Source organism: Capra hircus, chromosome 15, assembly GCF_001704415.2.
Source record: "Capra hircus breed San Clemente chromosome 15, ASM170441v1, whole genome shotgun sequence".
NCBI classification, from domain to species: domain Eukaryota; kingdom Metazoa; phylum Chordata; class Mammalia; order Artiodactyla; family Bovidae; genus Capra; species Capra hircus.
In genome coordinates, this window is record NC_030822.1 from 66,487,589 (window position 1) to 66,503,677 (window position 16,089).

Consider the following 16,089-nt stretch of genomic DNA (forward strand, 5'->3'; position numbering starts at 1 on the left):
TGACGTTAAATTGGTTGCTAGATGTTTTCCTAAAACCAAGCTATCTTCCCCCTGTTTTTGAACTTCACTAGGCTAGGTGTTGCCAGTGCAGATGTGAGACACCCAGGTTCAGTCCCTGGATCAGGAAAATCCCCTGGAGGAGGGCATAGCAGCCCACTCCAGTATTCATGCTTGGAGAGTCCCGTGGACAGAGGAGCCTGGAGGGCTTCGGTCCCTGGGATCGCAAAGAGTTGAACATGACTAAAGCGACTTAGCACTCATGCAGGCTAGGAAATCATGTGATTTAACTTTCTTCAGGTGTATTCTTTGAGAGGTGCCAAAATACTCTTTATTTTCTTTTTGCATGAGCTCCAGAAGGTAATCTTCACTCTACACTAGAATTAAAAAAAAAAAAAGACTATCTAAGATTATTTTAATTTAATGTTCATCTGATTACCAGGGTGAGACTAAGATGGGAGGACTTTGTACATTTTACACTTATGGTGCTCGAATGAGTTTGATGTGCATGCGTTTATCCTGCAATTAGAGAAGTTAATAAGGATACCCTCATTGCAGAGAGGGATGAACGCTCTTAGTGATCCTCTGGCCTTTCACATCTGCCTGGTCCTCTTGGTGGTCTCTAGCCACACTGGCCACTGAGCACTTGACGCGCATGACTAGGGCGACTGAGGGGTTGGATGGAGCAGTGCCGGAAGTGTAAAAATACAGACTAGACGTCTAAGACGTAGTGTGAAACAAAAGCGAAACTATCTGATTAACTCACTTTTTATATTGGTTACGTGTTGAAATGATAATATTTTGGATATACTGAGTTAAATAATATATACTGTTTGAATAATTGCATCTATTTCTTTCTGGCTCTTTTTAAATGTGACTACTAGAAAACATTTTAAATGAAAAGGTGGCTTGCATTGCTGTCAGATGGTGAATCTGATTCAGTCTAAGTTCAGAGTTTTATTTCTCTGTGCCTAGATGGGCTGGATTACACTGAGGACTGCTCATTTTTCACTTTGTTTTCATTCACAATGTATAGGGATGCCTGGCCAGGCGACCTCTGATTTCCAGCTGATGAAGGCTGTGGCTAAAGAAACTCGTCTCGATCCTTTGGTAAGGCAGCAGCACCTGGCCAGGCTTGCAGATGACTTCCAGAGGTATGGGGACATCTCCACATCCAGATGCTCCACAAAATCTCTTTATTGATGTTTGTTATCAAGAATCATATCTTACCTATACTGAGCACCTAGCATGTGCCAGGCAGTGTGGTGGCACTGTCTGTGTATTACCATATTTAACCTTTTCATTACCCCTATGAAATAGCTAGGTTAGTCCTACATTTTGTCAATCAGGAAACCATGGCTTTAAAAGATTTCAGAGTTTGCTCAAGGTCCAGAATTTGTATTTGAAGCCTGACCTATTTGGCTCAGGGGCTTCTTCAGTGAGTCAGTAGTAAAGAATCCACCTGCAAAGAAGGAGATGCAAGAGACTCAGGTTCAGTCCCTGGGTCGGGAAGATCCCCTGGAGGAGGGCATGGCAACCCAGTATTCTTGCCTGGAGAATCCTGTGGACAGAGGAGCCTGGTGGACTATAGTCAATAGGGTCGCAAAGAGTCAGACATGACTGAAGTGACTGAGTACATATGCAGACACTGTTTGGCTCAACGGCCCATTTTGTTTACTGGAGGGCCACACTGGGAGCCTTTCCATCCCTTGGAGTCCCCCATGGGTGCAGTCCTCCCTGTAATTCCTTGGAGCAGAGAAAAATGGTGAATAGAAATAGAAGTCAGGAACCCTAAAAAAATCAGTCTCTGAATAATTAACATGATTTTATCTCTAATGAGTACAATTTTTAGATAGCAAGCATTTTTAATGCTTAAGACTCAACTCTGTCAACAGAAACAAGGATGCTCGTTTTGAGCTGGAGACCTGGGGGCTACATTTTGGATGCCAGATGTCTCTGACTGGCCGCATTGCACCCGCAGAAAAAATAATAATGCAAGACCACATAGTAAGTTCTGTGATTTTATTTTCATTTAAAAGTATTTTCTTGAATGTATGTCAGTTTGATCATAAGTCAGAGTGGGATTATAATATAATGTTCATATGCTTTCTCCGTGGCCTCTTCCCAGGTGGTACTAGTAGTAAAGAACCCACCTGCCAATGCAGGAGACGTTAAGAGATGTCGGTTCCATCCCTGGGTTGGGAAAATCCCCTGGAGGAGGGCATGGAAACCCCCTCCAGTATTCTTGCCTGGAGAATCCCATGGACAGAAGAGCCTGGCGGGCTACAGTCCATAGGGTCGCAAAGCACTGGACATGACTGAACTGACTTAGCACAGTATATTTCCCCACCCTCCCTTTGTCCTAAACCCCAAGACCCTCTGTTTTCCTTTTTAAGGTGCCACAAGTATTTAGTGGCACCCAGCAGATTTAGGTTAGTGTGATATGGTGTCACATTTACAGATACATTAGAAGACGTCCCTGGTCGTCCTTTGGTTAAGAATCCACCTGCCAAAGCAGGGGACGCAGGTTCGATCGCTGGTGCAGGGAGATTCCACATGCTGTGAAGCAGCTAAGGCCACATACTGCAATTACTGAAGCCCATGTGCTGTAGAGCCAGTTCTCTGCAACAAGAGAAACTGCCTCAATGAGAAGCCCCGCACTGCAATGAAGAGTAGACCCCGCTTGCCACCACAAGAGAAAATCCGCACACGGCAGCGATGACCCAGTGCAGCCAAAAATAAATAAAGATGCATTAGAAAATGGTACTTCACGCCATTGCAATCAAAACTTGTAACCTATTACTGGGTGGTGGTGTACTCTTATATCGCTTAAAAAATTTGTGGTACCTGAAAACGTTGTTTTAACTAATGGAGGCTAATTCCAGTAGACTGTTTCCTGATACCAGAGTTCTTTCTCTTCCCCAAAATAGAATGCTGCTCATTTGGCATAAACATGAAGAAATTCTCCCAGAGCTCACCTAGCCATAGCAGTTAGGCAGAGAGGCATTCAGAAACCTGGAGAGACAAATCATTGCCTCTCTGGGGTTTCCACTGGAAAAAAAAAATATGAACCAATTATATGCAAAAATTGTACATCCTCTGTTTTGCCCGTTTTAAAAGTGAGTTACATTTCATTTCATTTTTAGAGGTGTTCTTCTTGCCCTTATTTGATGCAGGGAAGTCAGCATATTGAAATTAATGATTGAGCAGCAAATGTTTTTTTTTGGCAGGATGGGGTTTCTTCTTTTTCATTATTGCTTTCTGATAATCTATTCAAATAACCAAAATCCTTGTTGGAGAAGCTAAGGAAAAATTACTTTAAACACAAAACAGTGTCAAGTCCTAAAATGTACACCCCCATTAAGATCTTGGTCAGGAGTCAGTAAAAAGAAGCTCGGTTTTAGTTCTACACGTGAAGTGAGATGTGAAATATTTTAAATGGTCTGTTTCATCATCTGTAGGTAATCATACTTGTTAGAGTTTTGTTTGCATATTTTGGCCCAGAATCAGATCTCCATAGGAGTACTGTGTGCTCAGTCATGTCCGACTCTTTGCAGCCCCATGGACTTTAGCCTCCCTGGCTCCTCTGTCTGTGGGATTTCCCAGGCAGCAATACTGGAGTGGACTTCCATTTCCTGCTCCAGAGATCCTCCTACTCCAGGGATCGAACCCGCATCTCTTCCATCTCTTGCCTTGGCAGGTGGATTCTTTACCACTAGCATCACCTGGGAATCCCCCCTTCATAGAAGGGGCACTAAAGTGGAGAACCCGCCCCCTAGAGGTGGTATTGGGTAGGTTAGAACTGTCTGTGTCAGCGACTTCTCAGCTGAACTGCTTTTTTAAAACTGGGTTTAAGAAACTGGTGCTTCCCTGATAGATGAGTTGGTAAAGAATCTGCCTGCAATGCAGGAGACCCCGGTCCAATTCCTGGGTCACAAAGATCCCCTGGAGAAGGGATAGACTACCCACTCCAATATTCTCTGGCTTCCCTTGTGGCTCAGCTGGTAAAGAATGCGCCTGAAATGCGGGAGACCTGGGTTTGATACCTGGGTTGGGAAGATCCCCTGGAGAAGGGAAGGGTACCCTGCCGGGGTCCAGCCCCGGTGGATCCAGGGAATTCGAAGGGTGGACGGCGTTGAAGATTAGATTAAGAAACAATAGTGTAGTAGGAGAATTAAGTGGAGGAAGAGGGCTGATTAACTTGGGTTACGTGGAAAACCAATAAAGTTCCAGACAAGGAGCTTGCACCATCTACGTTAGGCCGCCGGTGCCCGTTTGAATATCGGAGAGTGCCCCTCCTTGGGCTCTCTCTCTTAGGGATCTTAGAAGATCCGGGGCAAGTAAGTAGACATAGTGAGCCTCCACGCCCCAGATGGGAATTCAGCCTGAAATTAGAGTAAAGAGGAGACACGGGGGAAACCAGTCCAGCGACTGGCTCTCTTTCTATTGTCCTTCAAGGCCTTTTATACTTTTGATTATACATGGAGATCAATGGGTAATACAAATTATGTAGTGTTCGCAGCCCAGACTCTTTCTGTATATCTTTTTGTATACAAAAGGTCTCAGGTGATTTACATTATCTTCTGGCCAAGAGGCTTGTTACCACTTTTTGGCTCTCTTCCTTAATGAATGTTAATTTCGTTTCCCCTGAAGTGTTTTTCTTTAATCTGCATCTCCTTAAAGCATTAAAGTTACGTCTCTATAGAACAAAGGTGCAGTGGGTTATAACAAAGAAGGTACTTAACTCAAAGATCTAATGTTGGTAATACCAGGTCTACTACTTGTTTTTCTATATACCAACTATATCTAAAAATAAAGGATATGAAAATTTGGCAGCAAGTATTGACTCAACAAATGAAACCTTTAATCAGTCCTATTCTAAAGATTTTGACTCCTCGGAAGCCCCTACATTCCTAGGATGTTTTAAGCTTCCTGTGCCTCCTGCGGTCAGGAGGCCTCAATCACACGCGCAGCTGTACGAGTCCTGCAGGCAGGCTAGAAAGCCATCAGAGGGGATTTTGGGTTGAAACACTCTTTCAAATGCAGAAGACTAAAGCCCTGAATTGACTTTTTCCAGAGAATGTCAGAAGAGTGGAAAAGCAGAGCACAAAAGCCGGCAGATTTTTGTTGGGGTACATGCTTAGGAATTTCCAGAGGGGCCCCTGAAGTCTGAGCACGCCTTGCGTATGTCAGCTTCCTTCCTCATGACCTTGTCACGGGCGGGATTCCTCACACTGTACCCATTCCAGTATTTTGGTCTGGAGAATTCCATGGACAGTATAGTTCAGTTCAGTTCAGTCACACAGTCTTGTCTGACTCTTTGTGACCCCATGGACTAGAGCGCACCAGTCTTCCCTGTCCATCACCAACTCCCGGAGCTTGTTCATACTCATGTCCATCAAGTCAGTGATGCCATCCAACCATCTCATCCTCTGCCGTCACCTTCTCCTCCTGCCTTTCATCTTTCCCGGCATCAGGGTCTTTTACACTGAGTCAGTTCTTCACATCAGGTGGCCAGAGTACTGGAGTTTCAGCTTCAGCATCAGTCCTTCCAATGAACACCCAGGACTGATCTCCTTTAGGATGGACTGGTTGGATCTCCTTGCTGTCCAAGGGACTCTCAAGAGTCTTCTCCAACACCGCAGTTCAAAAGCATCAATTCTTCGGTGCTCAGCTTTCTTCACAGTCCAATTCTCACATCCATACATGACCACTGGAAAAACCATAGCTTTGTTTAGATGGACCTTTGTTGGCAAAGTAATGTCTTTGCTTTTTAATAAGCTGTCTAGGTTGGTCATAGCTTTTCTTCCAAGGAGCAAGTGTCTTTTAATTTCATGACTGCAATCACCATCTACAGTGATTTTGGAGCCCCCCAAAATAAAGTCTGTCACTGTTTCCATTGTTTCACCATCTATTTCCCATGAAGTGATGGGACCAGATGCCATGATCTTAATTTTCTGAATGTTGAGTTTTTAGCCAACTTTTTCACTTCCATCAAGAGTCTCTTCAGTTCCACTTCACTTTCTGCCATGAGAGTGGTGTCATCTGCATATCTGAAGTTATTGATATTTCTCCCGGCAATCTTGATTCCAGCTTGTGCTTCATCCAGCTTGCATTTTACATGATGTACTCTGCATAGAAGTTAAATAAGCAGGGTGACAATATACAGCCTTGATGTTCTCCTTTCCCAGTTTGGAACCAGTCTGTTGTTCCATGTCCAGTTGTAACTGTTGCTTCCTGACCTGCATACAGATTTCTCAGGAGGCAGGTATGGTGTTCTGGTATTCCCATCTCGTTCAGAATTTTCCACAGTTTATTGTGATCCACACAGTCAAAGGCTTTGGCAGTCAGTACAGCAGAAATAGATGTTTTTCCGGAATTCTCTTGCTTTTTTGATGATCCAGCGGATGTTGGCAATTTGATCTCTGGTTCCTCTGCCTTTTCTAAAACCAGCTTGAACATCTGGAAGTCCATGGTTCATATACTGTTGAAGCCTGGCTTGGAGAATCTTGAGCATTACTTTGCTAGCATGTGAGATGAGTACAGTCGTGTGGTAGTTTGACAATTCTTTGGCATTGCCTTTTTTTGGGATTGGAATGAAAACTAACCTTTTCTAGTCCTGTGGCCACTGCTGAGTTTTCCAAATTTGCTGGCATATTGAGTGCAGCACTTTATAGCATCATCTTTCAGGATTTGAAATAGCTCAGCTGGAATTCCATCACCTCCACTAGCTTTGTTTGTAGTGATGCTTCCTAAAGCCCACTTGACCTCACATTCCAGAATGTCTGGCTCTAGGTGAGTGATCACACCATCATGTTTATCTGGGTCATAAAGATCTGTTTTATATAGTCTTCTGTGTATTCTTGCCACCTCTTCTTAATATCTTCTGCTGTTGTTAGATCCATACCATCTCTGTCCTTTATTGTGCTCATCTTTGCATGAAATGTTCCCTTGGTATCTCTAATTTTCTTGAAGAGATCTCTAGTCTTTCCATTCTATTGTTTTCCTCTATTTCTTTGCACTGATCACTGAGGAAGGCTCTCTTATCTCTCCTTGCTGTTCTTTGGAACTCTGCATTCAAATGGGTATATCTTTCCTTTCCTGCTTTGCCTTTAGCTTCTCTTCTTTGCTCAGCTATTTGTAAGCCCTTGTCAGACAACCATTTGCCTTTTCTTGGGGATTGTCTTGATCACTGCCTCTTGCACAATGTCATGAACCTCCATCCATAGTTCTTCAGGCACTCTGTCTATCAGATCTAATCCCCTGAATCTATTTCTCACTTCCACTGTATAATCATAAAGGATTTGATTTAGGTCATACCTGAATGGTCTAGTGGTTTTCCCTACTTTCTTCAATTTAAGTCTGAATTTGGTAATAAGGAGTTCATGATCTGAGCCACAGTCAGCTCCTGGTTTTGTTTTTGCTGACTGTATAGAGCCTTTCCATCTTTGTCTGCAAAGAATATAATCAATCTTATTTCGGTATTGACCATCTGCTGATGTCCATGTGTAGTCTTCTCTTGTGTTGTTGGACGAGGGTGTTTGCTATGACCAGTGCATTCTCTTGGCAAAACTCCATTAACCTTTGCCCTGATTCATTTTGTGCTCCAAGGCCAAATTTGCCTGTTATTCCAGGTAGCTCTTGACTCTCTACATGTGCATTCCAGTCCTCTGTAATGATGAGGACATCTTTTTTTGGTGTTAGTTCTAAAAGGTTTTATAGGTCTTCATAGAACCATTTGACTTTAGCTTCTTTAGCATTACTGATAGGGGTGTAGACTTGGATTACTGTGATATTGAATGGTTTGCCTTAGAAATGAACAGAGATCATTTTGTCGTTTTTGACATTGCATCCAAGTACTGCCTTTTGGACTTTTTTTGTTGACTATGATGGTTGCAAAAAGTCAAACATGACTGAGCGACTTTCACTTTGAGAAATTGAGTACAGGAAAATTCACAGGACTCAGAGTGGCCTTGGGTGTGTGTCCTGAGTCACCTCCCAGCTGGTAAAGGTGAGAGTGTAAGTGAAAGGGCTGTGGTTCTCCTCACACTGGCTGTGACGGGAAAGAATGAATCCTGGCTCTAGACAGAGCCCTTCTGGAAGCCAAACCCTGCCCCTTGGTTCTTAGGTGAAGGTTGTCCCCTGAAGCTGAGCCCCTGCCTGGCCTTCTGTGACATGGCACTGAGAGAATGGCTGGGGCCGGGTAGTCAGAGCACTTGGTGGAAAATGCTCTGCCTGCAAAGTCAAGTCCACTGCCGCCAGCTGGCTCCATAACCGCTTTCATCCATCGCTTTTCAGTCTGTAAAACAAGGGGATTGCAATGCTTCTTAAACAGTACTGTGCGGACGAATCACTGGGGAACCCGTTAACATGCAGAGTCTGGTTCAGTGGGCCTGGGATGGGGCCCAGGACTGCATTTCTAACGAGCTCTCAGGAGACAGTGCTGCTACAAGACGACACTCTGAGTAGCAAGGGATTAGCTTATAGTGTCCTTTTAAATTCTACCGGTGGTTCTTCCTGCCTCACACACCAGGGACTTTTGATTTGATTTCAGAAGGCTGGGGACTAGTCTGAAGTCTGCCCTCTTCAATGTTGGGAGCTTGTTTTTCCTGGTTACCTGGGGAACCGTCTAAGAATAAGATAGGAGCCTGTGTCTTGGCTTCATCTTTGCTTCTGAATATAGCTACTCCTAGTATAATGTGTAGTCTTAATTGTAGGGTCTGTTCATCTCAGTATGGTGACCTGGAAGGTCAGTCATCAGCATTTCCCACTTAGGACTTCTAGATGCCTAAAGCAAAGAGACCAAACTGGACAGTCACTCACATGAGTCTTTGTAGTAAAGATCTTAGGCTTTTAGAGCTGGAAGGGAACCTAGAGATTTGTGTGGGGTTTGCTTTTGGGGTTGTTTTTTTTTCCTCTTGGTCACACTGTGCAGCTTGTGGGGTCTTAGTTCCCCCACCAAGGATTGAACCTGTGTCCTCCACAGTGAAAGCTTGGAATCCTAACCACTGGACCACTAGGGAATTCCTGGGAACCTTGAGATTTGAACCGGACACTTGCCTTTGCCATGGCAGAGCCCCATGAGGTGAAGGGGCTTGCCAAGGATCTACAGGCAAGGAAGGGTTGACCTGGGGTGTCATTCAGTTGCCTCCACTCCCAAGAAGTGTGTGTTGTGTTCAGATGTGAAGTACTTATATGTGTGTTTTAAGTCTGTGAGTAGCAAACTGTACTGAATTGTTATGTTATGACAAATATGAAATATCTCCATATTATCTTTTTTATTTAATTATTCTCTGTTATTTTTCTCAGTGTCACCCTGCCTCTGCAGCTGACTGGTCCAAGGATATACGAACTTGCAAGGTTTTAAGTGCACGGTCTTTGAATAAATGGCTGGTTATATGTAGTAACAGAGCTGAAAGTGTGACAGAGAACTTTCTGAACTGCTTGAGAAGAGTTGGAAGTCCCATGGGATTTAATGTGGATCACCCCAAAATGTGAGAAGATGCTGAAAATTCTCATTTTTTTCATATGTTAATATGGTTTGATTAGAAAGGTAATAGGAGTTAATGGCTGAAAGAGCTACAAATGTTTCTTTATGTCAGTAAAATTTCCTACTATAGAGTCCCAAGAAAATATTTATACATAGAGTTGGCAATGATTAAAATTTTATCCAGTTAAGATGTATTTTATGTTGGTTTTTGTAAAACTTTATTTTCATAATTCTTCCTAGGCAGTAGTCTCATTACCTCATGTCTTTCCAGTACTAGTTGAGATATGAATTCTTAATAAATCCATATATTGCCTTCTCAGCTTTTTTCTTAATTCCTCCATATCACTTGTTTATAAAACTTAACAGCAGTCAGGATATTAACAAAAGTTGCATTTCCTGACTAATTTGATAGATTTTATGATTTAAAATTTAATGTAAAAACAGATCTGAAACAAGTTTTCTTCTTCTGTTCCTGTGGCATAAGATTAGTCATCTAGATAGTTTGCTGATAGAACCAGGTCATTCATTTAGCCTTAGAACATTTGTTGAGTGTCTACTGCTACATAGTAAATGCTATGCTGTTTGCATGGGATGAGATAAATATGACGCTTTCTATTTAGCAAGGGGTCCATTCATATACAATCACACTCAAAGCTGAATACTGTTTCAATTTAGAAAAGCCACAAAGTTGGTCACGCCTTACTTCATTGCTTAAAAAAAGAACCACAGATACTTATTTCTCTTTGTTGTAGTGGAGGCGCAAATGTCCTAATTGCCAGGGTGGGGAGTTATTCTTTAAACACATGGTTACTAATTAATTACATCATCAGCCCAAGAATTGTTGTAAACCATAGCTGTTCCCGAAGTCTCATTTTACACTCTCGTCTAGAATTCTCTTCTAATCAAATCTGTTAACAAATCGCCTGGGTTGAGTTTCACCTGCTCTAATTTCTCTCAACCCATGAGGTAAGAAGACAGGAAAAGATTAAAGAAAGAAGCTACAGTCTCAGACCTGGACTGGCATCACAGGCTCTTTTTCACCCGGATTCCAACAAGTCTGTGCTCTTGTTCTGTTCTTGACCTGTTTTATTTGAAAGCTCATATTTTATTCCATCTTTTTCCCTCTCCTGTGATGTATCTATTTACTCATTATATTTATATGCGTAGTTTCTCCTGTCTGAAACAGCATTGCTGGTCACTCCTGTTGTAACCAGCGCGAGGCAGATAGTGGTCCTGCCACCTGGTGGGCAAGCTTTAAAAGGTCCCTGGGCACTGGGACCGTTCCAAGCATGTATACATATGAGAGGTTGAACCCATGTCAAGAAAATAGATCTATGAATTCCTCTGAGTGGAATCACTTTCTATAACCTCTGGCCCCTAATATACTGTAGCCACAGAACAGATAATTGATAAGTACTTGTCCACTGATTGATTGATTAATTAAGGCTAGATATTCCAGGCTCCATGCAAGGTGCCACAAGGAAAAAAAAATCTTTTGTTTGAATCATACAGATTAACTGGATATCTTGAGCTCATTAATCGGATGATTTTTATTTTAGAGTTCCCATGGAGATTCAGATTACAGAATTTTTAGTCCCGATTTAACTTGAACTCTGTTTCAAACGTTTGATAGTGAGACTTGTAGTTTCAAAAGTACGCCTTCAATTCCAGTTTGAACAACAGAATTGTGGTTTAGATAGAATCTGTGGGGACTCTATACAATGGAGAAAATTTTAGTTTTCACTAACCTGTTTTTTGTGTTAATAAAAATAGTAGTTAAATGTTTCTGGCATATCTTGTTTGGGAGAAGCAATTTTAGACGCAAAAGGTTTCAGTTTAATGATTTTTTCCCCCTCAAATTATAGTCTCTTATAAAAATCAACTGCTATTATTTTTAAGGCTATATGATTATGTGCTACTAAAATTTATACATTTTCAAAATTAATCTTTTTATGTAGCATAAAAGTACAAGAAAATCCAGCTGCATTTATTCACGCTATACAGAAGTATGTTAAATACGAGGTTCAGTTGGTAAGTATAGGATAGTTTTTTGTGTTTTGAGGTATAATTTTTATTTTTCTTCATATCTAACAGTCTTGAAAGAAGGAATTTGAACATATTCTCCCACGTGTTTTCAAATTGCCGTGCATTTCCCCAAACACCCAATAAAGTATTAATCTTGGTATTTTAACCAGATATTTTATTTTCCTTTCATATTTCTAATATTAATTTTTAACCCAGTGGCACTAATGGTAAAGAATCTGCCTGCGAATGCAGGAGACACAAGAGATGTGGGTTTGATCCCTGGGTTGGGATGATCCCCTGGAGAAGGGAATGGCAACCCACTCCAGTATTCTTGCTTGGAGAATCCCATGGACAGAGGAGCCTGGTGGACTACAGTCCATGGGAACCGAAAAGATTTGGACATGGCTGAGAGCCCACCCCTTTGTCAGCTTATTGGATATCTGCATATTTTCAGCTTGTTGGTGGGGGTCATCTTTTACTTAAGGTTTAAGATAAATTGACTCTCCTTATCGCATAAGTGTTGGGGCACGCAGTTTTCTTCTCGTGTTTCAGGGGGTTCTTGGAAGGTGTATGTTTTCACATCACCTATGGTCCCATGTTCCTCTTCCCCTGAATTCTTGTGCCCCTTCATGGGTGCCCTTTCCTTCTGCTTTATAACATCCTGAGGGATACCCACAATTGCTTCATTTCCCAAAGTATCGTGTGTGTGTGAGTGCATGTTGTGTGTGGTGAGTGTGTGTATGTGTGTGTGTGGTGTGGTGTGTGTGTGTGTGGTGAATGCATGTGTGTGGTGAGTGTGTGTGTGTGGTGTGGTGTGTGTGTGTGGTGAATGCATGTGTATATGGTGTGTGTATATGTGGAGGGTGTGTGTGTGTGTGTGGTGAGTGTGTGTGTGTGTCATGAGTATGTGTGTGTGATGTGGTGTATGTGTGTAGTGTCGGTGTGTAGTGAGTGTGTGTGTGTGTGGTGTGTGTGTAGTGAGTGCATGTGTGTGTAGTGTGTGCATGTGTGTGTGGTGTGTGTGTGGTGAGTGTGTGTATGTGTGTCATGAGTATGTGTGTGTGGTATGGTGTGTGTGTGTAGTGTGTGTGTGTGTGGTGTGTGTATATGTATGTGTGGGATGTGTGTGTAGTGTGTGCATGTGTGTGGTGAGTGTGTGTGTATGTGTGTCATGAGTGTATGTGTGTGTGTATAGTGTGTGTGTATGTGTGTGGTGTGTAGTGAGTGCATATGTGTGTGCTGTGTATAGTTTGTGTGTGTGTGTGTGTAGTGAGTGCGTATATGTGTGCTGTGAGTGTGGTGAGTGTGTGTATGTGTGTGTGTGGTATGGTGTGTATGTAGTTTGTGTGTGTAGTGAGTGTGTGTGTGTGTGGTGAATGCATGTGTGTGGTGAGTATATATATGTGTGTGTGGTATGATGTGTGTGTGGTGTGTGTGTAGTGTGTGCGTGTGTATGTATGTGTGGGGGTGAGTGTGTGTGTGGTGTGTGTGTAGTGTGTGATGAGTGTCTGGTCTGTGTCTGTGGTAAGTGTGTGTGTGTGTGTGTGTGTATGTGGTGAGTGTGTGTGTGGTGAGTGTGTGTATGTGGTGTGGTGTGTGTGTAGTGAGTGTGTGTGTGGTGAGTGTGTGTGTATGTGTGTGTGTTGTGTAGCTGACTTTGCTGAGGGTTTGGGGCCAAGGCACGAGTACATCACATACCACCATTCCAGACAAGTTAAAATTGACTTATATTTTCGTAAAGGATCTCTCAACCCTTCCCGTGTCTTGGAAATGTTTGCTCAGCCTCTCACTGCACTGCAGTGCTTCTCTGCCCCAGCTGTTGTCTTACTCCCCTGGCTTGTTCATCCCAGCTGCCAGCCTTGCTATGCATATCTCACACAGAGCAGTTTAGTTAGCTATCTCTTTCTTTCCACAAAAATTTGCCCATAAGGATGTTATTTTTTTATTTTATTTTTTAAAATTTTATTTTTACTTTATTTTGCTTTACAATACTGTATTGGGTTTGCCATACATTGACATGAATCAGCCACGAGTGTACATGAGTTCCCAGTCCTGAACCCCTCTCCCACCTCCCACCCCATATCATCTCTCTGGATCATCCCCGTGCACCAGCCCCAAGCACCCTGTATCCTGCATCGAACATAGACTGGCGATTCATTTCTTACATGATAGTATACATGTTTCAAGCCATTCTCCCAAATCATCCCACCCTCTCCCTCTCCCAAGGTCCAAAAGTCCATTCTAAACATCTGTGTCTCTTTTGCTGTCTCGCATACAGGGTTATCATTACATATATATGTGTTAGTATACTATTTTGGTGATTTTCTTTCTGGCTTACTTCACTCTGTATAATTGGCTCCAGTTTCATCCATCTCATCAGAACTGATTCAAATGTATTCTTTTTAATGGCAGAATAATACTCCATTGTGTATATGTACCACAGCTTACTTATCCATTTGTCTGCTGATGAACATCTAGGTTGTTTCCGTGTCCTGGCTATTATAAACAGTGCTGCGATGAACATTGGGGTACATGTGTCATTTTCAATTCTGGTTTCCTTGGTGTGTATGCCCAGCAGTGGGATTGCTGGGTCATAAGGCAGTTCTATTTGCAATTTTTTAAGGAATCTCCACACTGTTCTCCATAGTGGCTGTACTAGTTTGCATTCCCACCAAAAGTGTAAGAGGGTTCCCTTTTCTCCACACCCTCTCCAGCATTTATTACTTGTAGACTTTTGGATCGCAGCTATTCTGACTGGTGTGAAATGGTACCTCATTGTAGTTTTGATTTGCATTTCTCTGATAATGAGTGATGTCGAGCGTCTTTTCATGTGTTTGTTAGCCATCCGCATGTCTTCTTTGAAGAAATGTCTGTTTAGTTCTTTGGCCCATTTTTTGATTGGGTCGTTTATTTTTCTGGAATTGAGCTGCAGGAGTTGCTTGTATATTTTTGAGATTAGTTGTTTGTCAGTTGCTTCATTTGCTATTATTTTCTCCCATTCAGAAGGCTGTCTTTTTCACCTTGCTTATAGTTTCCTTTGTTGTGCAGAAGCTTTTAATTTTAATTAGATCCCATTTGTTTATTTTTGCTTTTATTTCCAGTATTCTGGGAGGTAGATCATAGAGGATCCTGCTGTGATTTATGTCGGAGAATGTTTTGTCTGTGGTCTCCTCTAGGAGTTTTATAGTTTCTGGTCTTACATTTAGATCTTTAATCCATTTTGAGTTTATTTTTGTGTATGGTGTTAGAAAGTGATCTAGTTTCATTCTTTTACAAGTGGTTGACCAGTTTTCCCAGCACCACCTGTTAAAGAGATTGTCTTTAATCCATTGTATATTCTTGCCTCCTTTGTCAAAAATAAGGGTGTCTATGCTGCTGCTGCTGCTAAGTCGCTTTAGTCGTGTCCGACTCTGTGCAACCGCAGAGACGGCAGCCCACCAGGCTCCCCTGTCCCTGGGATTCTCCAGGCAAGAACACTGGGGTGGGTTGCCATTTCCTTCTCCAATGCATGAAAGTGAAAAGCGAAAGGGAAGTCACTCAGTCGTGTCCAACTCTTAGCGACCCCATGGACTGCAGCCCACCAGGATCCTCTGTCCTTGGGATTTTCCAGGCAAGGGTGTCTATAGGTGTGTGGATTTATCTCTGGGCTTTCTATTTTGTTCCATTGATCTATATTTCTGTCTTTGTGCCAGTACCATACTGTCTTCATGACTGTGGGTTTGTAGTAGAGCCTGAAGTCAGGCAGGTTGATTCCTCCAGTTCATTCTTCTTTCTCAAGATTGCTTTGGCTATTCGAGGTTTTTTGTATTTCCATACAACATAAGGATGTTATTAAACCAAAGAAATTCTCACTCTAAGAGCATTTATTTTTCACTTTAAAATGAAAAATTGAACTTACAGAAAAGTTGCAAGAATAGTACAAAGAACTCTTAATTTACCATTCACTCAGATTCCCCGATTATTGGTGTTTGATTATGTTTACTATCATTTTCTTGTCATTTCCTCTCCTCTCTCTCTCCCTCCCTCTTTCCCTTCCTCCCTTCCTATCTTATTTATTTATTTTTTCCTGAACATTTGAGAGTAAGTTACAGGCATGATGCACATTACCCTTTTAATACAGTTACGCACATTTCCTACAAACAGGGTCACTCTCCTACAGAACCACAGAACAACCATCAAAATCAGGGAGCTGTACAACCAGCTAATCTACCAATTCCATTCACATTTCTCTATTTGTCCTGAGAATGTTTTCCTTAATGAATAGATCTAATATAGTGCATTTAGTTGCCTTTTCTCTTTAATCTCTCCTTCAGTTTGTAACAGTTCCATAGTTTCCGTTGACTTGGATGACCTTCCAGTCTTTAAGAGTATAATAGACCAGTTATTCTATACAGTGTCTCTCACTTTGGGTTTGTCTACTGTTTCTTTATCATTAAATTAAGTTTATGCACTTCGGGCAGCAATATCACAGGAATGATTCTGTGTTCTTACCAGGGGGTACTCCATTACTAGGTGGTTTCTGTCAAGCTTCTTCTTTATAAAGTTACACTTTTTGGTAATTAGGATTTTTTTTTCGG

At 42.1% G+C, this 16,089-nt stretch overlaps 1 protein-coding gene across 1 annotated transcript in view; it reads left to right on the forward strand.

Annotated features, from left to right (window-relative positions):
* Positions 1–16,089, forward strand: part of PIWIL4 (piwi like RNA-mediated gene silencing 4) — a 54,880-nt gene that overhangs the window by 25,770 nt on the left and 13,021 nt on the right. Inside the window, exons 11-14 of the mRNA XM_018059851.1 lie at positions 1,034–1,151; positions 1,893–2,004; positions 9,307–9,491; positions 11,446–11,518. Of these exons, the coding sequence (XP_017915340.1) occupies positions 1,034–1,151; positions 1,893–2,004; positions 9,307–9,491; positions 11,446–11,518 (488 nt within the window). The remainder of the gene's footprint in view (positions 1–1,033; positions 1,152–1,892; positions 2,005–9,306; positions 9,492–11,445; positions 11,519–16,089) is intronic.